Here is a 27,951-nt window from a genome sequence, read left to right as displayed (position 1 = left end):
AGTAAGCATTGGAACTTCAAGGTTCTATCCTAGGGTCTGGGGCTGGGGAGACTGATTATAGCCAAGTCATTTCCCCTGTTCTAATCCACTTTAAGTGTGCTGACCCAGATTATAGCTCCTCCCCCTCTCAAATGTATAAACCAAGGAATCACAGAATCAACAACGTAGTTTTATTTAAGGCAGAGGCAGGGAAATGCTATGCCCCTTCACTGCCCCTCTCCTACCTCTCAGTCCTATCCTAGGTCAGACACTGGAACCTGCTGAAAAGGCTGATGAGGAGCTGACAGGCAGTTGACAGGGTTATGGACCCTTACCTCAAATCAGCTTCCTTTCAGCTATACCCACACCCTGAGGATTTAGGGGCCTGTAGATCTCACCTAAGGGAAACAGCTTTTCTGGTCCTCAGACGGGAGAGCTGGAGAAAGGACCCAGCATTCACCCTTCCCTGAACAGAAGAGACCAGCCTTCCCAAGGTGCAGGGAGGGAAGACCCTCAGAGGGGCTAGGTGAGGAATGACAAGTATGAGGGATAGAAGGTCTCTTGAGCAAAATCTGGGCAGGCTTGGCTGTGCCCTCACACAGGGTACGGGTTGTCCAGGACTGCCACTCCTGCTGCCACTCCACCATCTGCATGCTCAATGGCTTTGGTTCGAAGCAGATGTCCCACATGCTTGTTCATCACAAGTGTCTTTCCCTGCCTATAGAAAGGGGGACAGAAGACACACCACTCCATTACCAAGACTCAGCCCCCACAGCCAAATCCTTCCCTGGTCCCACGTGAGCAGTATATGAGTGACTGACTACACCCAAGAAAGTGCTAGGATTTTATAATCAGATCTGGGTTTGCATCGTTTTAGGGAAATTATTAGCTCCGTGTCTTTGAGCAAGTTACTCAGCCTTTCTCAATATCAATTTCCTCAATTTAAAATAGAGATAATAGCTCTCACTTTGCAAGATGGTCACGAGGATTAAATAAAGCAGGAAAAGCACTTAGCATGATGCCAGGCTCACATTTCATGTTCTGTAGCTGTAAGTTTCCTTCTCTCCCTCTCTGTCAAGATGGCTATGGTGGTAGTTGGGTTTGGGGGAACATGGCAGGCAGAGATGCTGTTAAGTGGTTAGAGGGAAGGCTCAGGTCAGGAGCATGGTAGGATCTGATATTCCTACTTTGCTTGATCTTAGATTGCATATTTTGCAGGAAGCGGTTTAAGGGACCAGGAACTATTCCTTAAAAATTCCCAAGTGGTCTTCTCTTCCTGTTTCTTTAGTGCTCACATCCAAACCAGGGGTCACTCAGTCTTTCAGAGCCAACTGATTATCCTCTAGCTGGCCCATCCCACCTTTCTCCAGAACCCCTGGTGGCCTGGAAACTGGACCCAAATTCTCTTCTTCCCTGGGGTCTCCTTATAGTCTAGGGTCACTTTCTCATACTTCTTGATACTACTTGGAACTTCCTTTATAGCTGCAAAGCACTTGTCATCTGGGCTTCATTTGATAGCCCTGTGGGTGGGCAGGTTTTGGGTCCTTGGCCTCATTTACTAGATAAGGAAACAGGTAACATGGCTAGGGACTCGCAGAGCTGGGACTGACGCCCAGGATTCTTGCTCCCTGTCCAGTTCTCCTCCCCAGGCTCACTTGGCTGACTGGCAAGGAGGAGACCCTCTTGACTGGCTCACCTGACATAGACTCCAAAGATGCCCAGCTCTGAGATGCACTGGACCACTCGGACAGGGCTGCCAGGCCGTAGCAGACAATTTCCAAAAGGCTCAGGTTCTATCTTCTCCATGAGGATGTAGGACGCCCTCTCCTCGCTGTCTTTCAGGTGCTCCAGGGCCTGCACCATCTCCTCCCCATATAGGTTATTACCTGCAATAACACTGGCCAGTCACCCTCGACCCTCTGCCTACCTTCTCCACTCTGTGCCCCCATTTCTGTGGTCAAGGCAGCAGCCTCAGTTTCTAACACCAGCTCAGTGAAGCCAGGGCAGGCCTGGCTCCCAAGAAGGGAATGTCACTTTAATAGGAGAGCCCTTTCTCACATAAGCAAACACACCTCACCACAGCATCCTGTCTTGGTTCTCCTACTTGTCTATGGTTTTCCTTCTCAGCCTCCCTAACTGGTTCCTGCTCCTCTTCAATGTTGGAATTACCAAGGAATCCACCTGCCACCCTGTTCTCTCCTCCATGAACACACTCCCCCCCCCCCCCCAGGGAGATTTCTAAGGCTCCATCTATATTCTATGACTTGTTAACTCCCAAATCTTCAACTTAAGCTCCCTGTTCTTGACATTGCAGGGATACCCCATGGGTTCCCAAAACAAACTCAGCATGTCCAAAGAGAACTCATTGCTTCTGTCTTGAACCTGCTCTTCCTGGATCTTCCTGCTCCCAATAGGTGAAAGGCATCCTGACTCATATTTAACTCCTCCCTCTCCATTACCTGTCAATAACTCAGACGTGTCTCTTCAGTCTGTATTCTTACAATGTCATAGCCCTAGCCCAGGCCTCTACATTGCTCTTCTGGACAATTATACCAGCCTCCTCTATGATGTCTGTTGCCATTGTCTCCCCTCATCCAGGACATACTTTACCATGGCTGAAACATGGATCCTGGATCAGATGTGTATCCCTTTCCTCCTTAAATCTCTCTAATGGATTCCCACTACCCTTAGGATAAAATCCAACTTCCTACATATTTTTAATGGTCTCTATAATCATGTCCCAAACCATCTTTTCCAGCCCAAATCCCTGCCTCCTCCCATTTCTCATGCTGTACTCCAGTCTTACCAGTATTCATTAATCTCCAAATGTACCACACGTCCATGGACCAGTGCTTCTCCTTGAGGCTACTCCTTCTGTGTGGAATACTCTCCCTCCTTTTCCACCTAGTAAACTCCTACCTATCCCTTAAGACCAAGATCAAAACTCATTTCTTCTGGGTCTGTGGACAGACATGATCCCTGCCCTCAAGGAGTTCAAACCAGGCAGCAAGATATCCAACCTCCTGATATGCCCTATCCAACCTCCTGATATGCCCTATCCCACTTCCCCACAATCTGGTCACAGGCACCTCAGACTAAACTTGTACGAACCCTCCAGTTACGGTTAATCAGGTCCCTCTGTGCTCAATATCACTTGATCACAGGGTCTTCTGGGACATTGTCCAAGGTGAAGGCCTGTGTCAGTTCATCCTATGTCCCCTAGAGCCTGGGACTATGCCCATAGCAAGTGTGACTCAGCATTGGTAACAGCCTTCTTGCTCACTTCCTTTCCACTGAGCAGCCCTACCAAGGGGGAACCACCTACCTCCACCCTCTCTCTGGGGCTTTAGCACGAACTGGCTAGGGGCAGCAAGGGCCTCAGTAATGGCCTGGTCCCCTTCTTCACCCTGGCAGGAGGCAAGAAAGCAGTTACCAGCAGTCTTAAACCAGGGGCAGGAGCTACGGTCCTGCTGGTTGTGCAGAGCAGCATCAGAGGAATAACAGGAATGAGGCTAGATGCTACTATCTGGATGTCACCCCCAACAAACCCCTGAAGGCAGCAAGTACAATGAAAACAAGCTTTCTCTGGCAACAGTTCAGGGCTCCACAGTAGGAGGCATGGAGAACACATATAGATATTCCCCAATTCTTGCTGTCCTCCTCAGCTCCTTCCTCTTTCCACCTCTTATCTGGATCTCTACCTTTGTTGAGGGAGCTTACAATGGACTCCAGCCCACTACCAGCTCCAGCCTCCCCAATACATTGAATTCTGGGTTCCTGCTGTGGTGGAAGAAAGAGGCAGCCCACACACCATGTCCAGTGAGTAGAGGCCAGCAAATGTGGCACGGAGGCGGGCCACAGTCGCAGGCTGGCCAGGGAGCAACATCTCCAGCACACCCATTCTGCTCAGCTCCTGCTGCACCTTCTTTGTCCCAGCCAGCTGGGTGGCAATATCTGGGCACTTAATAGCACATGACCTCTCCAGCAGCAGGCGTGCTTCCCAGTTCTGCAGAGGGAAGAAAACAAAAGTAATTCTACTTCATTTCACTTTGGCTGACTTTTACTGAGCATCCATCAGATGCCAGGTATCATGCTTTCTTTCTTCACATTCATCATCTCCCAGGGTCACTGCATCTCTTTGTAAGGCAGATGTGGATTCTTCCAATATGTAGGATTCTTGCCCTCAGGGAGCTCACAGTTTAGCACAATGGTACATGACTATAATTAAAAGGGAAATAACAAGATAAGGGCATAGAAAAGTAGATGAAGAGGTTTGAAAGAGGTGAGACACTTGTGTATGAGCTCAGCTTCCTACTGTACTTCAAATAAAATCTAAACTCCTTACCAAAGCTCACAAGACCCTGCAGGATCTGCCTCCTGTCCCGCTTTCAACCATGTCAATTTCATGACCTCCCTGCATCCCACTCTCACAGTCCAGCCATACAGGCCGGTCAGTCCTCAAACACACAGATGTCACTCCACCTCAGGGCCTTAGCATTTGCTGCTTTCCCCTCTGCCTGAAAGTCTTTTCCTTTTGGCTTTTCCAATGGATGATTAGATCCTTCTCATTCTTAGGTCTCTGCTCAAACCACCCTATTTAATGTGGGTTTTTCATAATTCGCTTATCTTTTCACCCTATTATTTTTTTAATTATTATTATTTTTTTTTTTAGTATTTATTTATTTCTTGGGAGAGAAAGAGACAGAGTGCAAGCAGGGGAGGGGCAGAGAGAGAGGGAGACACAGAATCCAAAGCAGGCTCCAGGCTCTGAGCTGTCAGCACAGAGCCTGACAAGGGGCTTGAACCCATGAGTGCGGGATCATGACTTGGGCTGAAGTCGGACGCCTAACTGACTGAACCACCCAGATGCCCCTTCACTCTATTATTTTATTCAAAGAGTTTCCCTCAACTAGAAAAAAAAATTTTTTTCTGTTTTTTCTTACTTTCTGATGACCATCTCCCTGACCAAAATGTGAGCTCCAGCACTTGTTTCTTTTGTATCCCCACTGTCTGACACAGTGCTCGGTAATTATTTGTTATTGTTGTTTAGTGAAGTGAAATTTGAGTAGTCAGGTAGGGTCTGACAGGTCAATAGGGAAGACACTCGGATTAGCAGAATAATTAGCAAAAGCCTGCAAGTGGGTAATCATAGGATGAATGGTCTGATGTGCTAAGAGTTTAGTGTGTGAGAGGCAGGTAAACAGCAGAGGTCCCCATTCTCAGACACTGGGGGATAACCTGTCCTTGAACTCCAGACTACATCAAACTGACCACAGCCGGATAAAGGCTAAGGCCTAAGGAGCAACATCCACAACCACCCATGCTGTCCTCCCTTTGATACACAGTTCACCTGCAGCATCTTTGCCTGGTCTTTACCAAGAATCTCAACCACCTTTGATGTTCCAGGCAGTTACTGGTGCCCAGAACATCAGAGATAAACCCAGAGAAGTACTCCATTTTGTTAAAAGCAGGGAAGCAAAATTCAGAGATGAGCAGGGGCATTCCCAACATCAACTAACAAGTCACTAAGCTTTGCAGATTTATCTTCAAATTCTAAACCTTGTGTGAGTTTCTCAATTCCCTAAATATGTCCTCCTCCTTATGCACAGACTTATTTCCCTGTTAGCTCAATCTCTTTTTAAAGTTTTTTTTTTTTTTTTTTTTTTTTTGGCCCCTTCCTGGAGCCTGGATCCCCCAAATCCCCTGTCCTGGAGCCTGGATCCATTTTCCCCATGGACAGTTTTGTCTTTTTCTAGTCAGCAAGTTTCCACCACTCCTAACCACTTTCTAGAGGAAAGGACCTTCTACAGAGCTTCCACCTCTATGGAACTGTTGGGTTCCTTATTCAGCTGGGTCTTAGGGAAAATCCTATATTCAAAAAATTAAAGATCTGGAAGGAGCTCCCTCATTTTTTGAGTGTAGTTTCCTCAGCTTACAGAAATTGAGCCCATAAAGGGTCAGAAACCTGTCCATGGTCACACACAGGCAGAGCCAAAGGCTCATGACCCCAGGCATACTGATCATGGTATTTTCTAACTTATTTCTCCCGAGTGAAAGCAGGGCTTCTTAGCTTCTCCATACTATGGATTAGGGGCAGGCGGAGAACAATATGTTGGATATGCTAGTGGACCAAGAATCAGAAAGCCTGGGAACTCCCTGTGAGATCTTAGACAAGCCCCTGAATCTCTCCAAATCTTAGTTTCTCCGTCTGTATAATGGCAATAATTATATACCTCACACAGTGGTTGTAAGGATAAAATGAAATAATGGATGTGGAAAGTAATTTTGAAACTACATGGTAGGATAGCAAGATAAGGTGGTATCATCATTACTGTCATTAACATGAATGGACAGAAATACTTTCTAACACAGATAAAAGAGAAGTAAGAGTTGGCAGGAAGGAGCTGGTCAGTGGTATGGTGGAACTGGTTTGCATTAGCTACCCAGAGCTGATTGTACCCATCTCTGGGTTCAGAAATGTTAAGTAGGTCGGGGGCACCTGGCTGGCTCAGTCCATAGAACCTAAGACTATTGATCTCAGGGTTGTAGGTTTGAGCCTCATGTTGGGTATAGAGATTACTTAAAAATAAAAACTTTAAGGAAAAAACAAATGTTCTTGCTGAAGCAGTGAAAAAAAGAAAAGTTGGGTAACTTGAAATCGGCCATGATGGGAGTATACCATAGAAATCAGCAAATGCTACAAACTGGGGCTTTCCCCCTTAAAAAGATGACTATTTAACATTTTCCAGGGAGCTCCTGGGTGGGTCAGTCAGTTGAGCATCCAACATTGGCTCAGGTCATGATCTCACAGTTCCTGGGTTCAAGTCTCACGTAGGCCCTGTGCTAACAGCTCAGAGGCTGGAGCCTGCTTTGGATTCTGAGTCTCCCTCTCTTTCTGCCCCTCCGCCACTCACTGTCTCTCTCAAAAATAAACAAACGTTAAAAAAACATTTGCCAGTATATCCCTAGAAACAATGTGAATGGCTGAAGCAACATAGATACCTGAGGATTCAGAGTCTAGAAGACAGTGTGTAGAGAGTGATAGATAGTAAAAAGCTTGTGGGAGAATAAGAGGTTCCAGCAGTAAGTTCCCTGAGGAAGAACTGAGGGCAGGGCCCAGGGAAAAACCCAGGTTATTGTGATGCCTGAGCTGGGTCTCCAAGGAATGACTTTGGGTCCTAGGAGGCAGAGAATAGTCTAACAGAATACCAACCTGTACACTGTACTGACTCGGCATGTAGCCATCCCGGAAATAAACCACAGCAACTTCCTGGCCATCCCTAGAACACAGAATGGAGAATGCTGCTATGTTAAATTATAACTAATATAGTGATTCAGTATATTTCACAGTGCATCCAAATGAGTTTGTCCTCTTTGAAAGCCAGACCACACAGGCTGCCTAGTCAGGGGTTCACTGGAAGCAATGAAACTAGATACACCCATACCACTACTTCTTCCACTAAAAACATGAAGGTATGCAGTGAAGAATGCTTTAGAATATTCTAGATCTAGAGTCATTGTAGGAAGCCCACAGGGAAGCAAGAAAGCAACCAGAATCAAATCAGATAAATAAATAAAAAAAACATTTTTTTTTAATGTTTATTTATTTTTGAGAGAGGCAGGGAGACAGAGCACAAGTGGGGGAGGGGCAGACAGAGAGGGAGACACAGAATCCAAAGCAGGCTCCAGGGTCTGAGCTGTCAGCACAGAGCCCAATGCGGGGCTTGAACCCATAAGCTGAGCCACCTGGACACCCCAAGATAATTTTTTTTTTTTAAGTGGGCTAAAAATTACTGAGCCTCAGAATCATATTGCCATGCCTACCAAAACACGTTGCATTACACTACTTGAGGGCAGCCTGGGTGGCTCAGTTAAGCGTCCAACTTCGGCTCAGGTCATGATCTCATGGTTCATGAGGTCGAGCCCCTTGTCAGGCTCTGTGCTGACAGCTCAGACCCTGGAGCCTGCTTCAGATTCTGTGTCTCCCTCTCTCTCTGCCCCTCCCCCACTCGTGCTCTGTCTCTCTCTCTTCTCTCTCAAAAATAAACATTAAAAAAAAAAAGTAGCTGAAACCAGGCTGAGATTTTTTGAAATGGTAGGCATAAGGGCGCAGAGATGCAAAATTATGAGTCTAGCTAAGACACAGACTTTTTATTTATTTTTAATTTATTTTTTTTAATATGAAATTTATTGTCAAATTGGTTTCCATACAACACCCAGTGCTCATCCCAACAGGTGCCCGAAACTATCTTTTTAAAGACCTTCCCCTTTCTTTGGCTTATTTGATACTGTCTGGAAAGTAAATTAATGACTTTGTTATGATAAAAGCACATTTTGAGAAAAGTGGTACTATGAAATTTCATGGAGGTTCTTTTTTTTTTTTTTTTAATGTTTATTCATTTAACATCTTTGAGAGAGAGAGAGACGGAATGTGAGTGGGTAAGGGGCACAGAGAGAGGGAGACACAGAATCCAAAGCAGACTCCAGGCTCTGAGCTGTCAGCACAGAGCCTGATGTGGGGCTCGAATCCACGAACTGTGAGATCATGACCTGAGCTGAAGTTGGATGCTTAAGTGACTGAGCCACCTAGGGGCCTTTCAATGGAGGTCCTTAATTTTAAGAATCACAGATTAGGGGCATGTGGGTGGCTCAATCAGTTAAGCATCTGACTCTTGATTTCGGCTCATGTCATGATCTCAGTTTGTGAACTTGAGCCCTGCATCAGGCTCTGTGCTGACAGCACAGAGCCTGCTTGGGCTTCTCTGTCTCCCTTTCCTTCTGCCCCTCCCCTGCTCACACTCTCTCTCAAAAATAAATAAAACATTTAAAAAAAGAAGAAGAAGAAGAAGAAGAAGAATCACAAATTTAAAAAAAAAACAAAAAAACAAAAACCTATAAAATTCCAGGTCTAAATATGTGTGTTGCAAACAATGCTACCCAACTAAGTGGTACTAAAGTCACTTGGTGGAAGCCCCCTGCAGGGGAGCATAAGGCCTGGCGTGGAACACAAATCCAGGCCCCATAATGTCTTGCCTAAGCTCAGAGAGAAGCTCCCAGATCAATCACAGAATGAGCAAGCTATTCCTCTTCCTCCCTGACTGCTCAGCCCAACTGTCCAGGCCTGATAGCTACCAAGAGGGGCAAGAAAGCTTTTAGGAGTCCAGGGACATATGAACACCAGGGTTATTTTAAGAAGGCCCTTATCAAGAATGTTGGTAGCTCTGGGGTGCCTGGGTGGCTTAATCAGCTAAGGGTCCGACTCTTGGTTTCAGCTCAGGTCATGATCCCAGGGGTCATGGGATTGAGCCCTGTGTTGGGCTCTGTGCTGAGTGTGGAATCTGCTTAGGATTCTCTCTCTCCTTCTGTCCCTTTCCCCCATTTGCACTTTCTCTCTAAAAAAAAGAAAGAAAAAGGTCAATAGCTCTGATACAACCTTTTAGAAGCAGAATATGACCAAGCCTTCTCCAGACTTTCCTGAGATGATGGGGTATTTTGCCCCTAAAATTCAGAGAGAAGGAAGCAAGCCATCACATCTCCTAGAAGAAAGGATTACTGGGGGAAATGGGTAGCAGAATAAGTTTCCTAAAGTAGTAATGCTCCCTGAACACTTACATAAACAGCCTTCGGTCTTGGTCTAGAGACCCCTTTTCAAAGACATCTTCAAACCTTCGACGGATTACGTGGATATTCCTGGGAAAGATGGGCAAAGGTTAGAGGTAATGGATGCTCTGTTCTGAGTAGTTCTTCACAAGCCTAGGGCCATTATCTGGAGGTCTCCCCTCCTTTACTTACTTGGCTAGTAGCTCATTCTCTATAGCACGCTGGTCAAATATGTTCCTTTCCTTCTCTTGAGCAATCAGTAGCACCAGAGCGCTGGGGAGAGAGTGAGCACAGTTGGCTGAAGTGACTACAAAGCTTGTCCTCCCTCCATCCAACAACCTTCAGGAGAACACACCTTCCCTGAAAGAGCAGATATTCTCTCAAATCAGAAAGGTCTCAGGCGATACCTGAGGCTCTAATACATTATTTCCTGAAATTAGGAAACTTGAAAAAATGGAGATGTCTCTGTTCCTTCTCCAGTAGGTAGATGAAATATTGTAATGATGTTAATTTTCTACGCAAATTAAAACTTAGATTTAAAATCTCAAAAACCCAAGACGACCTTTTCTTAAAACTTAATGATTTTAAAATCTTTCTGGAAGAATAAACAGATGAAAATACTGAAGAATATTTTATAGAATAATGTGTGGGGTTGGAGGCTAATGACCCTTTTACTAGACTGTAAAGCATATAATAAAGGAGTGTGTGGTTCTTGCATGATACATTATAATAGTCAATGGAAATCCTACAGAACCCTATAGAGCCATCCATAAATAAGGAATTATCTCTTGGGGCCTCCCAACATTACTGTGATCTACACAGGGACACGTTTGGTCCCACAGTATTAATGGTATCATTGAGGCTTACCTGACCTCTTTCTTTCTGCTATCAACATAATTCTTAAAGAAGGAGGAGCTCAAGGACAAAGGAAAAAGTTAATGCCAGGAACTGTCTGTTTGGCTACCTGAGGGACAAGGCTTTAGACTCAGACGTGAATTCTAAACTTACTAGCTATGTGACTTTTGGCAAGTTATTCCACCTCTCTGAGCCCTCAGTTTGGAGTACCAAACTCCATTTTTGCTGTAGCCGTATTGCTCTTCGCCCATAGCTTCTTGCTAAGACTCTTGGGTGGCCAGATTTGGGCTTAGGAATCTAAGTGTGGATTCCTTCCTCCTGTAACTGTCCTCTGATCTGTTTGTCTCTGCTTTTCTCTGCCTCAGCTGAACCTCTTGGACTACATTCTGCCTGACTCCTTTCTACTTAACTGAAATACAGGTCCTAGTATGCCTCCTCTCCTGGCTTGCCTGAAATCTCTTGAGGGTCAGACATGACATTAAGCTGAGTCTTAGCTTTGAGTTGGGTTTCTGAGAGACAAGCTAGAAATGGTGCTTTCGTAAGCCATCTTGCCCTGAGACACCCAAGGGCCAATGGCCTTGCTTTTCATATCGCAGCCTGATTTGCTCTCCTCATGGGTGGGAAGGTGGCACCTGGCCCAGGCTGGCCTACCTCCAAAAAGAGGCGGAGGAGGGAGGCTGAAAGCTGTAGGTTAAAGTGGAACCGCATTCCCTGGTTAAGTCAGCCTGCCCTCTGCCAAATAATCACAGCCAGACTCAGAAAACATATTCTACCTCCTCCTGCCTTCAGTTCTGAACAGTATTTTGGGAACAGGACTAGGAAAGTGTCAGCTAAGGAAGGTGAAGTGGCAGTAATGTGCTGGCTGGGAGTGAGGACTCCGGATAATAGCTCCCAACATTTTATACCAAGAATCCTTCTTTCTTATCCCTACTCATTCTAACCACAGTCACTATATTTTGAAAAAGTTTGAATAAATGTCTAAATTGGAATCATAATTCATTTTCCATGCTTTTTTAAAAATCTAAAAAATTATGAGATAACCGATGAAAAATTCATCTGTTCTATCAGTGCTTGAGCCTGAGTTTTTTGATCTATACTATGGGACCATTCCTCTTGGAGGCAGAACAGTATGGTAGAAAGAATGCAGGCTTTAAAGGCAGATAGACGTGAATTCTAAACTTACTAGCTGTGTGACTTTTGGCAAGTTATTCCTCCTCTCTGACCCCTCAGTCTTCCCTTCAGTAAAATGAAACTAGTACTCCTTAAATGGTAGCTGCTATTATTACTACTATTATTATTACCACTACTACTACTACTATTGGAAGTACTACATAATGATCCTGAGGGGTGTTGTTGTTGTTTTTAGTCTTTCAAGTTTTTAAATTCCGGTTGATTAACATTAGTTTCAGGTGTAGAATCTAGTGATTCATCACTTACACACAACACCCAATGCTCATCACGTTAAGTTCTCTGCTTAATGCCCTTCCCCCATTCAGCCCATCCTCCCACCCCCCCACCCCCACTTCTCCTCCAGTAATCCTCAGTTTGTTCTCTGTAGTTAAGAGTCTGGTTTGCCTCTCTTCCCAACCCACCCCACCCCCACCATGTTCATCTGTTTTATTTCTTAAATATGAGTGAAATCAGATGGTATTTGTATTTCTCTGACTTATTTCCTTAGCATAATACTCTCTAGCTCCATCCACATTGTTGCAAATGGCAAGATTTCATTCCTTTTGATGACTGAGTAATATTACATTATATATACACACACACACACATACATACATATATATATATATATATATATATATATATATATATACATACATACATACACGCACACCACATCTTTATCCATTCATCAGTCAATGAACATTAGGGCTCTTTCAATAATTTGGCTATTATTGATAATGCTGCTATAAGCATCAGGGGCATTTATCCCTTCAAATCATTATTTTTATATCCTTTGGGTAAATACCTAGTAGTGCAACTTTTTGAGGAACCTCCATACTGTTTTCCAGTGTTGCTGCACCAGTGTGCATTCCTACCAACAACGTAAGAGGGTTCCCTTTTCTTCATATCCTTGCCAACATCTGTTGTTCCCTGTGTTGTAAATTTTAGCCATTCTGACAGGTGTGAGGTGATATATCATTGTAGTTTTGATTTCCCTGATGATGAGTGATATTAAGCATCTCTTCATGTGTCTGTTAGCCATCTGGATGTCTTCTTTGGAAAAATGTGTATTCATGTCTTCTCATTTTTAAACTGGATTATTTATTTTTTGGGTGTTGAGTTTTATTAAGTTCTTTATATATTTTGGATACTAACCCTTTATCAGATATGTCATTTGCAAATATCTTCTCCCATACCAAAGGTTGCCTTTTAGTTTTGCTGATTTTTTCCTTCACTGTGCAGAAGATTTTTATTTTGATGAGGTCCCAATAGTTTATTTTTGCTTTTGTTTCCCTTGCCTCTGGAGACATAGCTAGTAAGACTTGCTATGGCCATTGTCAATGAGGTTACTGCCTATGTTATCCTCTATATTTTGATGGTTTCCTGTCCCACATTTAGGTCTTTCATCCATTTTGAATTTATTTTTGTGTGTGGTATAAGAAAGTGGTCCAGTTTCATTCTTTTGCATGTTGCTGTCTAGTTTTCCCAATGCCATTTGTTAAAGAGACTGTCTTTTTTCCATTCCTCACCAGATTTTTTAAAGCATTTTTCAAAGCCATGAGATTTCATTTAATTCTCACTACCACCCTTTTAGGTTTTATTATTATCATCCCCCTTTTACAAACTGCTGCTCAGAGAAAAGAACTGTCTTAGCGAAGGTCATATGCTAGGTCAGCAGAAATGCCTATTTGACTTTCAAAATGAGAAGCCAGTCCCAGCTCAGGCACCCCATAGTTCCTACCCACCAGTGCCTAGTTCTAGGCACATAAGTCTTCCCATGTTATTCACAGCCTGGTTGGAGAAACCCTCTGCAGCATTTTTTTCATCAGTAGTTCCCCAGCTGACCCTTTCCTGGCTTCAGTCTCTTAAAAAACACTTAACCAAGAGTTAATTATTCATCTTATGCCTTCTAAATATTCAGAGTCCGAAGTTTCTTGAGTCTTAGTGAGGCTTAGCAAGCCCAGAGAGGCTCTCTTAGAGGCAATAAAGTGATTAAGGTTGCAGATTCCAGAGGGAGTGGACTATGGGCTCTACCACCAACCATCTGACCTTGAGCCATTCACTTCTCTGAACCAGTTTCCTCATCTGTAAAATGGGGGGAGTTGGGTGGTATCTACCTTGAAATATTTCATATGAGGATCTAATAAGATCCTACGTGTAGAGTGCTTAGCACAAAGTGTGGCACCAGTCCGTGCTCATTAACGGTTAACTATTAAAGCTATGTAAACATTGCAGTAACTATTGGTACAGTGCCGCCCCCTATATATACAGAAGTCACTTACCTGGCATCTTTACACATCTGGAACATGGTTGAAAATAGGAAGGAAGCAAAAAATGCCTCTAGGCAGTTACAACAGACACCACAAAATCACTAAGTCAAAGCTTATGCATTTACTTATCAAAGAGGCCCTCACACTCATTAGATGGTACATGACAACCCAGACCACTTGCTTTCCCAAACCATAGCAAATCAGAAAGGAGGTACAGGGATGGGAATGGAGGATTCCAAATTAAAGCACACTGACAGCAGTAGGAAGTAAGAACTGATAGTAGGGAGACAGGAAAACTGGGAAGAAAAGGAATAAGAACTTAAAGGCTAACAGTTGGGGCCATTAGTGCAGGCAGACAGCCTCACATGCCTCTCTAAGTCTAGATAGTACCTCTGTATTACATCAAGATACAATCACTAACAGTAATGCAATCATTAACAGATAATTGTGACCTCTAGCCAACAACAAGATTAAATTATAGTCTGTGTCTCTTATTTAAGAAGGAAGCCCAGAAACCCCTTAAAGTCTGGTACTTAAAAGTGTAAGCTTCTATTTCCAGGAAAAAAAATCCCTCATTTCCTAAAGATGTCAGGCGAAGAAGTTGCTTTGCACTGCACCCACGAATGCTGAATCTAAAGCAGGATTCTACCATTCTTTCTCCCCCTTACTTGGCTGAGCCGTAGAGCTCCCAGGCCTTGGTGATCCCCTGGGCCAGTCCCTTGCTGGGATTATTGGAGAGGATCTTGGCAGCTTCTTTGGTCTTACTCAGGACATTGAGAACATGTCTGTTGGAAGAGATGTCTTATTCAGTAATTGGATGGATCTAGAAGACCCCTCTCTGCCTGTGACTCACAGATCCTTACAGGAACATCACTTGGAGAATTAGCTGAACACTAAAAAGCATCTTATCATCATGCTTCTCAGGCCTGAATATACGGGGCCACCCAAACCCTGGCTCCGTGTATATGCCCAGAGCCCCAAGACCCTGTGTTTCTACTCTATACCAGCCTCCCTATGATCTGGAACGCCTTTCCCTGAGCACCAGTGCTTGCTATCTGGAATCCTGCTGCCAACCATCTGTAATCACAGCAACCTGGAGCATCACTGCTGGCTGGAAATGGTTGCTACTAGGGTCAAGCCTTCCAATGGGAAGCCACTGATCCCTCTCTGCCATGGATTCTGACCTCTCTTCAGGCCTTCCAAGCTCTTTCTCACTCAGGTACTGTTTCTTCAAGCTGGAATACTACTTTATACAATGAGGGAGCAAGACTAGATGAACAGTGATGTCCCTTCTCTCCTTGACATACTAAGACCTAATTACAAGTGGAAACTGCTACAGGAGAAACACATGACCCAGGGCCTGGGAAGAAATAGTTGGAATTGGAGATCCCTGTTCCTGCCTGTGACCGTAGGCCTATTAGGCTTTCACCCCACCAGTGTGCCCAGTGTTGCCCAGGGTACCCACCGGTGCACAGCTGGGGTACGGGAGGCCAGGCCCCCAAAGCTGGCAGAGATGGTGTTGATTTCAATCTGTTTCAGGACTGGGGAGCCATCTGCATTGCGCTGGAACATGTAGTCTGAGCGGTTCAGGCCCAGGAACACAGTCTGTGGGGAAAACTGAAGGCTGAGTACATTTGCCCAGGGCTGATTGAGGGCCTAGCCACAGAACAGACAGGTAACATGAATTCTACATAGAGATCAGAGTTGCAGGCTAATGCTCCAAAACCTAGTGGAATCATTCTTTTGGTCATCCCAGGATTGGTCACTGATGTACAAACCTAGTGGAGACCAACAAGAGGCAGATTTCCATGAGCTCAGGGCCTGGGCCAATTTCTTCTGGTAAAAAAAAAAAAAAGGGAGGGACAGGTCCTAGATTGGGGTGGAGTGGGGACTGGTTACCTGAGCAATGCCTTCTTTCAGGACTTGCTTGTAGATGTTAAAGAGGCGAGCAGTGAAGTTGTCCCTTTTGATGGTGCTGGAGGAGGAAATAGAGCATTTTCTAGGCTAAATGGGATCTTAAAGATCAAATAGTTCTACCCTCATCCATTGCCTCCTGAATCTTTCAGTCTGCTGACCCAAACTTGAACAGCCACATCAACCTGATAGACAATAGTGGTTTAGAACTCAGGTCTAGAGCCAGATAACCTGAGTTCAAATCCCGGCTCTACCACTCACCACTAGGCAACCTTAGAGAATTATTTCACTGTGTGTCTCAGTTTGCTCATCTGTAAAAGATAAAAATGAAAGATGAAGAGGAAAATAATTTTACTTCTATCATAGAGTTGTGGTGAAGGGTAAATGAGATATTATATGTACAGAACTGAGCATAGTGTCTGGTCCTGAGAGAAACTAAGAAATGTCATGTGATAAAACCATTCCATCTTTGAATATCTCTGATGGTTGGTAAACCTTCTGGTCGACATAACATTAACTCTCCATAGCTTCTCCTACACTCTGGGGCTTCCAAGGACAAGTCTTTTCCACCTCTTATACAGCAACTCTCAGAGATTAAAAGACAGCAGTTATGCTCTGTGCACCAAAGCATTCTTCTGACTCAAGCTAAATATCCTTTTTTTTTTTTCTTCAGCCAGTCCTCATATGATATGATTTCCTCAGGGCAACCTTCCCTATCTGGATCAGATCCTCCTGCCATGTGCTCTTAGAACACTGTGGACCTCTCCTTTGTAGTACAGATTAGTTTTAAGTTTCTGTTTTATTTCTGTGATAACTAATGTCACCTCTCCTATTTGCCTATAAACCACATGAGGGTAGAGACTTTGTCTGTGGTAGCTCATCATCATGGCCCAGTGTGCTGCTGTGACATGTTATATGAAGTAGGAGTCCATCCAGTGTGGAAGAGGCACCCACAGGTAACTAACACCACACTTGTTGTCTGTCAAGATTCAGGGCAGTCTCTACATCCCTGCTCAAGCCTAACTCACTCTCCTCACTTGTTACAGGGACCCCACTGAGCCCATGTAGCTCAGGCCTGCCCTGCAGTTCCTCTGTTCCCCAGCCAGCTCTTTCATGAGGCCTTTCCCAGCCCTTGGTGAGGAGAGTCCCCAGCTGGGCTTCAGCCTCCAAGAAAGTTGAGACACATTTTTGCTCTACTGAAGAGGTGTGTCCCTTCAACCTAGGTCCCAGGCTGCTATTCTAGCACATGTGATACTAGGGCTCTATTCCCGTACAAGCTAGGGTTTGTGTGTATTTCAGAGGACAGAGAAACAGGGAAGGCAAGGTTGTAGACATGGACTGCAGGAAAGGTCTCCACATAATTGCATCTTTAGGGCAAAGATCATAAATCAGGTTGCTCATATATTCTGCAATCCAGAATCAGAGGTACAAAAGCCAGGCCCACCCCGAAAAAGACCTGGGGGGAAGGTGGTGGTAGGGTTTGTACATTCATAACTCATTGCATTTTTAGTTTCAAGTCAATGGTTTCCAAATTTCTTACCATTATGATCCCTTCCCATATTCACCTTCACACCAATGTGCACATTTTGAAAAGATTGTATCTCTGGGGTGGCTGGCTGGCTCAGTCAGTGGAGCATGCGACTCTTGGTCTCGGGGTTTTGAGTTCAAGCCCCATGTTGGGTGTAGAGATTACTTAAAGATAAAATCTTAAAAAAATTTTTTGTCTCTAACAAAATAATTGTTTTCTTTTGAAAAATTAATCAGACATGCAAGTATGTATGTCTAGTCTGTTTATGTATACACACACACACACACACACACACACACACACACACACTTATTTATTTAATTCTAAAATAAAGAATTTGGGGCGCCTGCGTGGCTCAGTCGGTTGAGCGTCCGACTTCAGCTCAGGTCATGATCTCGCGGTCTGTGAGTCTGAGCCCCGCGTCGGGCTCTGTGCTGGCAGCTCAGAGCCTGGAGCCTGCTTCGGAATCTGTGTCTCCCTCTCTCTCTGACCCTCCCTCACTCATGCTCTGTCTCTCTCTGTCAAAAATAAATAAACATTAAAAATTTTTTTAAAAATAAAGAATTTAATTCTAAAGTAAAGAGAGGGGCCTGAGTGGCTCAGTCAGTTGAGTGTCCAACTTTGGCTCATGTCATGAGTTCGAGCTCTGTCATGAGTTCATGTCATGGCTCATGTCATGAGTTCGAGCTGACAGCTTAGAGCCTGGAACCTGCTTCGAGTTCTGTGTGTGTCTCTCTCTGCTCCTCCCCCACTCAGACTCTGTCTCTCTGTCTCTCTCTCTCTCAAAAATGAATAAACATTAGAAAAAAAAATTGAAAGTAAAGGAATTTCCCTTGTCCCAGGGCCTGAAGATAAAAAAAGGATTAAGGGAGAAGAGACAGAGCAGTGGATGGGGTGAACCATTTCAGGAGTTCTGTATCCTCATGCCCTGGGTGGGGCCCAGTCTACCCCCCCATCTCACCCAGAGATAAGAGGGCTGAGGAAAAGAAGTTAGAAATCTGACTTTAAACCCAGTAATCTCCTTTGCCCTTTGTTTTCCCTAAAACAATGCTGACATTCCCTAATTCCAAATAGAAATCTCAGTCATCAAAGCAAGGGGCCATGGATCAGAGAATCACAGAATGTGATTGGAAGAGATCTTAGATTTACGCCAACATCCCTACATTACAGATGAAGAAATTGAGGCACAGAGAAAGAAAGGAATTTGCTTGCAGCCATATAAATGAGGATTAGAGCCAGGATTAAAAGTCAGCCCTCTTGACTTCTGTTCTACTACTTTTGTTTTCTCTGGGGGGTACCTGTCCCCAACCCTACCAAGTCAGCTGCCAGAGCAACATCTCATGGCTCCTCAGTCTTCCAGTCCCTTGGGTTCCAGCAACTCCCGGCCCCTATTGCCCCATCACCCAGTACCTGGAGAGAGTCTGCTCCAGAAAGGCTGCATTCTGGCTGACAGCATCCACCAGCATGTTAAAGTCCATCTGCACAGCATAGGCCTGCTCCAGCAGGGCACTGGGGACCAGTGAAGGGAAGAGCGTGAATGGGGCATAGCTTACCACCTGATCAAGGAGAAAGAGCGGGCAGGGGTAGAACACCTGTAAATGGGCTGTTTTCTTGTAAACATAATCCCATGAAAAGTGTAACCTACATTTATTGACACACAAACTGCCGAATAGTGGTTACCTCTGTGAAGGGAGGGAGAAAACAGGATGATGAAGGGATATAATGGGAACTTTCAGACTCTGTAATATTCTATCTCTTTACATTAAAAAAAAAAAAAAAAAACAGAAGCAAAACAGCCAAAACAAATAAACAAAACCACAAAAAATTGAGCACTTACTGTGTACAAGGCAGTTTTAAATACCTTACATGAATGCGTCATTTAACTCTGTGAGGCAGATACTATTATTATCTGTTCTTTTTTTTAATGTTTTATTTATTTTTGAGAGACAGAGCACGAGCAGGGGAAGGGCAGAGAGAAAGGGAGACAATCAGAAGCGGGCTCCAGCTGAGCTATCAGCACAGAACCTGATGCAGGGCTTGAACCCACAAAGAGTGAGATCATGACCTGAGCCATAGTTGGACACTTAACCAAGTGAGCCACCCAGGCGCCCCTATTATTATCTATTCTTAATAAATAGATAAAGGGAATTGAGTCTCAGATTAAGTAACATGTCCAAAATTATATAAAGCTGTTACATGGCACTGGGATTTGAACCAAGGTGGTTAATAAACAACACACACACACACACACACACACACACACACACACACACACACAGCTCCTAGCCAGGGTCCTAAACCCAGGACCCTCGTGCCAGGAGCTCCCACCCCAGCCCCCTTGCCTTCTGGTTGGGGCAGAGGGAGAGTCCTGCTGGTAGGGCTGCATCAGAAGTGATCTCTGGCCCCCAGAGTAGAAGTTAGGAGTGGTTTCTCCCCAGTGTTGGAGACAGTGACTCAGGTTGCCAGACCTGGAGTTAGGCTGCATTCTGAGTTCTTTGGACTTTGGCAGAACCAGGAAACCCAAATACCCATCTGGAACACTATTTCTAGAAGGGGATAATGCGTTTGGAGATTCACAACAACAAATGAACTAGAATTTGGGTAGGAGATGATAAAATGACCTTGTGATTTATATTATGATGTATTCCTGAGTTTAACCTCTGAGTTAATATCAATTTGCCATTATCATAGTATGAGTTTATGACATTAGAACTTGGCATTTATATATTTAAAAATATTTTTTGAACAAATGATACAAAATTCAAGAGACAGAAGGATACATAGTGAAAAGTATGTCTCATTCCCTGATGACCCAATTCTCCTCCCCAGAAGCAAATTGTATACTAGTGTCTCACATGTCCTTTAGACTATATGTATATACACATTTTTCTTTTTTTACACACACAGAAGCACATGGTACATATATTGTTCTGTCCTTTGCTTTATAAATATTTCAGAGACATTTCCATATATGTTCAAATAGATCTCATTCTTTTTAATGCCTGTAGAGTATTCCATTCTTTGGATATAAAATAATTTATTAATTCAAGTTTTGTCTTTTTTTTTTTTTTAAGTTTATTTGTTTATTTTGAGAGAGAGAGAGAGAGAGAGAGAGAGAGTACAAGTGGGGGAAGGCCAGAGAGAGGGAATCCCAAGTAGGCTCCACACTAACAGCACAGAGCCCAATGTGGGACTTGAGCTTATGAACCATGAAATTGTGACCTGAGCCAAAACCAAGAGTTGAACACTTAACTGATTGAGCCACCCAGGCACCCCTGAATCTAGCTTTCTGTTATGAACATATAGGTGGTTTCCTCCCCCCACCCCATTACAATCAATGCTTCAATCAATATCCTAGAGTATATATTCTAGGTATTTTGTGTGTGAAAAAGTCCATAAATTATAAATTTATAAAAATGGAAATGTCAGATAATTAGAGTAAATCCACTTAAAATTTTCATAGATAGTTCCCAAATTACCTTCCTCAAAATCTCAGAAGACAAAAGTGAGGAAGGATATTTGTGAGAATAAGGTTTTTTCAGCTTGAAGCTTTTCTGTGTTAGGCTGGGAATTACTGCAGATTACATAGGGGGTCACCTAATACCCTGAGTGCATGTGTGATGACAATAAGGGCATTTCCTTGGCTTTAAAACTTAGAACTCTGCTTCCTCCAACAAGTCTCATTTGGCCTGAAAAACTCACAAAGGCTTTTTCTAGTAAGACTTCCCTCTGCCTCTGTCCCCATGACTCATTATGCCCACTTGAATTTGGGATCCATAGTATACAGCTGTTCTCCACTGTGTATAGGCCAAAGGCTGAAACACACAGTCTTTTAACTTTTTATGGAGACACAGGCACAGAGTAATAGTCTTCTACTCTGAGAAAAACGGTAGCATGTGCATGACAATAAAAGATCTCCATAGTCAAAGAAACAAAGAGTGATGGGAAGAAGAGCTCCTATTTCACCTGAGGGGCCAGATTTTTTTTATTTCATGAAAAAAAATCCAAACAAACATTGGGCCTCACATTTTAAAGACACTGATGAAAAAACTGTTAACAATGCTTGTCTCTGGGGAAGGAAACAGTGGCTAGAGGGAGGAGACTTATTCTACACTGAATTCCCTTTAAATTTTGTAACCTGTTCATGTTTGTTTTTTTGTTGTTTTTTTTTTAATTAACTCCCTAAATCTGCAGGGACCAGCTATTAATTCTGCACTTGGTTTGTCACCCCTACCTACAGGATAAAGTTCATGTTCCTCTTCCTCCCAGTATCCAAAGCCTCTTGATTATCTGACTTCGACCTGTCTTCTGTCCCATATTCAGCTGCATTCTCTTGAACATTTTGTGCCTTTTCCTATTTTAGACCCTCTGTTATGCTGTTCTTTTCTATTTATTTTTTAAGATCTAGTTCATGATGAGTTGCTCCTTCGTCTAGGTGTCCCATACAGTTTCCTGAGAGAGGCAGTAAAGAATGGAAGTTCAGAGCATGAAGTCAGGTGGCAAACTCTTTGGGTTTGAATTCTGGCTTTGCCAATTCCACAACCATTTGAATGACCTCAGGCAAGTTACTTTACCTTTCTAGGCCTTGGTTTCCTCATCTCTGTTGTGAAATTTAAACGAGTTAGTGATTTCAAGCTGTTAGAATAGTGCCTGGCACATAGTCAATAATAAACAGTAGCTAATATTGTGCAGCAGGCTATCTATGTTTCCTCATAGAACTGACATTTAATTTTGTCTTGTGGCACATTCTCCAACTAGACCATGCGCTTTAGTGGCCAGAGTCTCTGGCTGACTCACCTGTGTCCTCAGTGTCTAGAATGGCCTGGCATAAAACAGGCACCTGACAAAGATTTGGACTGAAATCTCTTTCTCTTTCTCACATCCGTACACATACACGTATTTCCTGTCTTTTTTCTTTTTGATGTTTATTTATTTATTGAGACAGAGAGAGAGAGAGAGAGAGAGAGCAAGCATGAGTGGTGGAAGGGCAGAGAGAGATAGAGACAGAGAGAATTCCAAGCAGGCTCCACACTGTCAGCGCAGAGCCTGACATGGACCTTCAATCCACAAACCCAACAGTGAGATCATAAGCTGAGCCAAAATCAAGAGTCGGACGCCTAACTGAGCCACCCAGGTGCCCCATTTCCTGTCTTTTTTCTCTGAATTGGGAATCTCACTGAGGACTATGCCTTTTCTAGGCTCCATTAACTTCCAGAAAGACCAAGTGTTGGACCTTCACACAATACCTATTGATTAATAGAACAAAAAAATCTTGGAGGGGAAAATGCTTAATCCTGGGTTCAGACAAACAGTTCACATAATGTAAAGTTCACAAAGCAAGCAATTATATTCCCAAAGCCAGAGGCAGACCTTCCACAATGTCAGCCTACCTTAGGTAACAGCCATTCGCATTCACTCAGGCCTCAGCAAATATTTATGAGTCTGGACTCTCCACCAGGCCCTTAACTTAGTAAAAAAAAAAAAAGATGGTCGCAGCTCTTTAGTTACTCATATGGATTGTCACAAGGTATACTAGTAAGTAAAAAGAAAAAAGCAAGGCACAAAAGAGTTTGTCTAGGATGCTTCTTTGTGTAAACAGTGGGAAAAAGGAATATATACTTTTTTTGTTATGAGTAAACTATAGTAAACTATATGAAAGAATAAACAAAAATGCTAAAACACAGCTTGTCTTCAGGTCAGGAGAACCGGATGGCTAGGGAATATAGAAGAGAGGGTTAAACTGTAAACTCTATGTCCTTTGAATTTTGAACTATGACAATGTCTTACCAGTCACAAAATAAAAACTTTTTTTTAAGGATGAGACTTTTAAAAAATGTGGTTTGGACTTAGCAGTTCTACTTTTAAAAGCATCAACCCTACAGAAGTACCCAAACAGGCGTGTATGTAGCTGTTCCCTATAATGCTGTTTATAATCATAAAACATTAGAAATCAGGGGTACCTGGGTGGCTCAGTCAGTTAAGTGTCCAAGTCTTGATTTCGACTGAGGTCATGATCTGATCTAACCGTTCATGGGTTGAAGCCCCTCATCAGGTTCTGCGCTGACAATGCAGAGCCTGCCTGGGATTCTCTCTCTCCCCCTCTCTCTGCCCCACCCCTGCTCAAGCTCTCTCTCTCTCTCAAATAAATAAACTTAAAAAAAAAAAAGGGCATTAAAAAAACACGTTAAAAATCACCTAAATAGAGGAAAGTTAAAATGTGATTCATCTATATATGGAACACTGTATCAGAATGAAGCTAATCCTAATGGAGGGAGTTGTAAAGAGTTCAACCGCAGATTGTTAAATGAAAAACAAAAACACAATCACAAAATAATCTGCATGATCTGTGTGATCCAATTTGTGTTTTAGAAAACCATATATTTTGGGGCACCTGGCTGGCTCAGTTGGAAGAGCATGTGACTCTTGATCTGAGGGTCATGGGTTTGAGCCCCACATTAGATGTGGAGGTTACTTTAAAAAAAAAACTTAAAGGGGCACCTGGGTGGCTCAGTCGGTAAGCGTCCAACTTTGGCTCAGGTCATGATCTCACAGTTCGTGAGTTCGAGTGCCCCGTCGGGCTCTGTGCTGACGGCTTGGAGCCTGGAGCCTGCTTCAGATTCTGGGTCGCCCTCTCTTTCTGCTCCTCCCCCACTCACACTCTCTCAAAAATAAAAACATTTAAAAAAAAACTTAAAAAGAAAAGAAAATCATATATTTCTTTATATACACATATATGTATATAAATGCACAGAGAAGGATGTACACAGACCAGTTGTACAGATATACTCCCCCTCTGCAGTGTGATTAGGTAGTCTTAAAAAATAATAGCTCACTGGACAAAGTGTTTCACATGAATTATCTTCTCATTCTCTTACCAACTTGAAGAGGCAGGTCCCATTATTATCCCTTTTTTATTCTATGAAGAAACTGCAGCTGAGAGAGGTTATGTAACTTACCTAATTCATACTAGAAACTCCAGACTTAAATTTTATGATTACTCTCAGCAGGCTTTTTACATATATCTAGAGATCAATTTTAGTTATTGAAAAAGATAAAATAAAGCAAAAAAGATGTCTCGACCTAAAGGAGCTGCTTTTAGCCTGGCAGGGACCAGAAAGTGAGCATTAGGATCCAGAGCAGTGTCGTCAGTGCTTGTGAGGAGGGGTCAGGGGCTTACATCGGAGGAACTGGGCTCCTGCAAGGTCCTCAGCAGCACTCCCTCAGCCAGGGCCCGGTCCACAGCCTGCCGTGCCAGCTCCTCCAGCTGCTGCTCATCCTGCAAGAGGCTCCCCCAGCCGGTGGCCATCCCAACCTGCAACAGGAGAGGGGAATGATTGGTGATGGGTTGCCTGGGGCCCACCCAGCAACCAATGAAACTGGCAGTGTGGTACAGGGGAGTGAACACTGGATGGCAGCTCTCAACTTCCATGAGTGCAAAATGGAAAGCCTGACAAAGCATTTCCACTGCCACTCTCTTGGTTCCTAATACAATGATGGCATTATTCTTACAGTAAGGAAGTGGAATCTCAGACTGGTAAAACCTGGATTTGAACCCAGGTCTCAGGACTCCCAGCCCAGGCCTTTTACATTGGAGAAAGAGGCACTAATGTCATATGTGATTGGGGCAAGTTCCTTCCCCTCACAGAGTTGCAGATTCTCTACCTGTGAAACAAGGGGTATGAGGTAGACCAGTGGTTTCCAAATCTGGCTAAATATTCTGGGGAGCCTGGTAAAGAATACAGATTCCTGGGCTCCACTCAGAGATTCTCATGCAAGAGGTCTGATGAGTGGAGGGAAGGGCTGAAGCTCTGTATTTTTAACAAATTTAAAATCACTGCAAGAGAGTATTAATTCCCCTTCTAGCTCCAACAACCCAGGTCAGCAAATCTCAAATTATGTGGGGGGTGGGGGTAGGAGGATCCCTTTGTAGAATACTATGAAATGCAGATAAGGTGAACTCCTCCCTCACACTAAGCAGAAGCAAGCTCATTAGCAGGACATGATTACATTCCCTATATGGACATCTATCATCACAGCAGCAAGACAAAATATTTTTGAGAAATCACATTAGCAGAATAGAAATAACTGAAACCCAAGTGCCCAATGTAATAGGATGAGGAGTCCAACTGGCTGCCCAGAGACACACAGATATGAACCAACTAACACCTTGATACTAATTTTACAGCAGGCCTCAGGGATTTAAGAAGATCTGAATAAAAATCTGGAAACACCAGTTATTAATTTTGGTTTGCCCTACTGTCATTTGATTTTAGGAAAAGAACATGGCTACCCAGCTCAGTTGTCCCCAGAAAGGGAGCTAGAGAACAAGTAACAAACTGGAGAACAACATTCAGTTCCATCTCCTTCCCCTTATAACAAAATTGGTGCGAAACCAATTATGAAAATCTGTTGGCCTCAGCACAACGTTTTCAAAGAATGACCATGTAATTTCAAGAGGATCCTAACAACATTTCTGTCCAATGAGACACAGATAAGGGCTCTATGACTACAGAGTCATAGTAGAGCCCTGGGGTCAGTCAGATATGGGTTTGAGCCCATAATATTACTTCCTTCATATATAAGGTCCCCATGTGAATTAAATGAGAAAAATCTGTGTGTAGTTCCTCAGCAGGGTTTGTAGCTCTATACATGGGAGCTTCTTTTTGGCTATACCCACTTTACAGGTGGAAGACTTGTCAGGAGGTCACACAGCAGGCTGGTGGCAGAGCCAGGACAAGAACCTATGACTGACATTAGAGCAATGGAACCCTCCATTAGCCCCCATCTCTTAACATCTCTGGGATTCCAGCATCTCTGCCTGCGGTTGGACTTTTGTCTACTTGGTAAACACTGAATGGCATCTACTGCCACGCCCTTGACTAGGTACTGAGGATACAAAGAGATAAAACATAAAGATAATCACTATGTAAAGTGCTGATTGGGCCCTTTGTTTTTCTCATTCTATAGTCTCAACCCTGTGGCTTTGTTTGTTTTGCTGAGGACATTCAAATCTATACTTTCACAGTGGTGCTTTCCTGACTTCCAAACTGTAATAACCAACTGCTTACTGGGAGTCTCCACAGAACCAGAATAGAATTTGTCGTCTCCCCACAAATCTGCTCCTCCTCTGATGAACCCCACTCAGGCACTCAAGACTTGTACACACTTCTCTCCAACACCCCAGTCTCCCCAAATCCTGTAGTTTTTATTAAATATAGATTGCTTTGAATTCCTCTATTTGTCTCCACCTCCACTGTCAGATGCCTGTTCCAGCTACCATCATCTCCCTGGGCGCTAAACAGACTCAAGAGTGAGGTTATCCCCAGTAACCAAGATACACAAGCCTCTCTCCAGCTCCCAGGCTTGGCACGTGCTGTAGTCTCTTTTTGGAACACTCCCCACCACTCCTGACCAGCGTTCACGTGTGTGTTTCAGAAGCTGTCCCTGTTCTCCGCCCAGGGCTTCTACAGCCCATTAGTTGCCCCTGTACCATAGGAATTGTTGTGTATCTTGGTCACTTCTCTACCTCCAGCACCTACTACTGTATTCAATGAAGGTTAAATGAATGGATGACGAATGAAAGACTGGGGCCAGATCTTAAAATGCGCAGAAGAAAACCCAGTCGGACTTTATCCTGAGGGCGAGGCCAGTGTCTGCATGAGGCTCGGGGCATAAACACCCGTCTCCTGCCCAGGCTTGCCCCACTTCATGGGCCCGTTCACTCCCATTCTAGACAAAGTTTGGTTCTAATCGCTCCCAGTTTCTTTCTTTTTTTAATTCCGGCTCTGGCTCACTGGCACGGTGTCCCCGACACCGGCCCGATCTGGAATCAGGAGATCTGGGAAATCTGGGATCCACAATCACCAGCCCAACCCCCTCAATGGTCACCAATTTCCCCTTCCCTGCAAAGGGCATGAGCTGCAACATCTCCTAGCCTTCAGGATTCCAATAGCTGGCCAGAACCCTCCCTCACATCCTCCCGAAGAAGCTTGGCCCTTGCCGGCCGCCGTTGCCTTTCCCCAACCTACTGGTTCGTCGTCCTGCCGCGCACGGTACTCAAGCCCCTCGCGCTGTAACCCAAGGTCTAGAGGGCGGGGCCTCGATGCGACCCAACGCGTTTGCGCAGACCGCGCCAGTGGGGTATAAAGGGCAGGGCGGGGGCGGAGACGTGCCTGTGGAGCTGGACGGCGACCGGGAAGGGTCAGTCCGTGCGTGAGCAGCCTTGGCGTTAAGGGTTCCTCGGTTGGATCCAGAGAGACAGGACTTGGGAAGGAGGGGAGGAGTTAGGCTGGGTCAGCGAGGAGTTACGGGTTTGCAGAGCTAGCAGGATGTCAGATCTGGTGACGTCCAGTGTAAGATGAGGAAACTGATACCCAGAATGGGGCAGTCACTACCTCAGGGACACATGGTGGGGGTAGGTGTGATAAGGGAGGCCCAGAAAAGGGACAGAGACCCCAGCGCAGGGTACCTTAGCACGGTAGGGGTCGAGCCAGTGTTGGAACCCAGGGTTCTGTTTTACACCCAGCTGAGTCCCATAAAAGCCCACCTGACTTCTCTAACCTCGGGACAGCTGCCGAAAAGCTGTAGAGGTAAAGGAAAGTATTTTCATTTTTCCAGCAATTTTTAAGTTGG

General features: G+C 44.2%; 2 protein-coding genes across 4 annotated transcripts in view; one reads left to right on the top strand and one right to left on the bottom strand.

The window, feature by feature from the left end:
• Positions 1-148: 148 nt before the first annotated feature.
• On the bottom strand, positions 149-27,630 carry GSS (glutathione synthetase). Of its 3 annotated transcripts, XM_042980543.1 has the most exons (13): positions 27,348-27,630; positions 24,497-24,631; positions 18,730-18,875; positions 15,777-15,852; positions 15,343-15,482; positions 14,546-14,662; positions 9,772-9,852; positions 9,592-9,669; positions 7,193-7,259; positions 3,791-3,985; positions 3,305-3,386; positions 1,676-1,865; positions 149-697 (listed from the first exon to the last, which is right to left on the bottom strand). In XM_042980543.1, the coding sequence occupies exons 2-13, from the start codon at positions 24,623-24,625 to the stop codon at positions 574-576; spliced, it is 1,425 nt and encodes a 474-aa protein (XP_042836477.1). In that variant the 5' UTR covers positions 24,626-24,631; positions 27,348-27,630; the 3' UTR covers positions 149-573. The 3 variants fall into 3 exon arrangements, with proteins under 3 accessions (XP_042836477.1, XP_042836476.1, XP_042836478.1); XM_042980542.1 differs by lacking the exon at positions 27,348-27,630 and having other exon boundaries at positions 24,497-26,008; XM_042980544.1 differs by lacking the exons at positions 149-697; positions 3,305-3,386; positions 27,348-27,630 and having other exon boundaries at positions 1,725-1,865; positions 24,497-26,008.
• MYH7B (myosin heavy chain 7B) overlaps positions 26,118-27,951 on the top strand; it is a 44,868-nt gene continuing 43,034 nt past the window's right edge. The window contains exon 1 of the mRNA XM_042980545.1: positions 26,118-26,202. The gene's annotated coding sequence lies outside the window, so the exon portion shown is untranslated. The remainder of the gene's footprint in view (positions 26,203-27,951) is intronic.

This window comes from Panthera tigris, chromosome A3, assembly GCF_018350195.1.
Source record: "Panthera tigris isolate Pti1 chromosome A3, P.tigris_Pti1_mat1.1, whole genome shotgun sequence".
NCBI classification, from domain to species: Eukaryota; Metazoa; Chordata; class Mammalia; order Carnivora; family Felidae; genus Panthera; species Panthera tigris.
The sequence above is the reverse complement of the archived record's forward strand: the minus strand, read 5'-3'. Positions and strand labels throughout refer to the sequence as shown.

Excerpts from the sequence above, each read along its gene's own strand:
- GSS (XM_042980542.1), bottom strand. The coding sequence starts at position 24,778 with ATGCTTTGTCAGGCTTTCCATTTTGCACTCATGGAAGTTGAGAGCTGC. Across the intron at positions 14,663-15,342 it reads CGTACCCCAGCTGTGCACCG|ACATGTTCTCAATGTCCTGA; the intron begins GTGGGTACCCTG and ends CTCTTCCAACAG. Across the intron at positions 1,866-3,304 it reads GCCCCAGAGAGAGGGTGGAG|GTAATAACCTATATGGGGAG; the intron begins GTAGGTGGTTCC and ends GTGTTATTGCAG.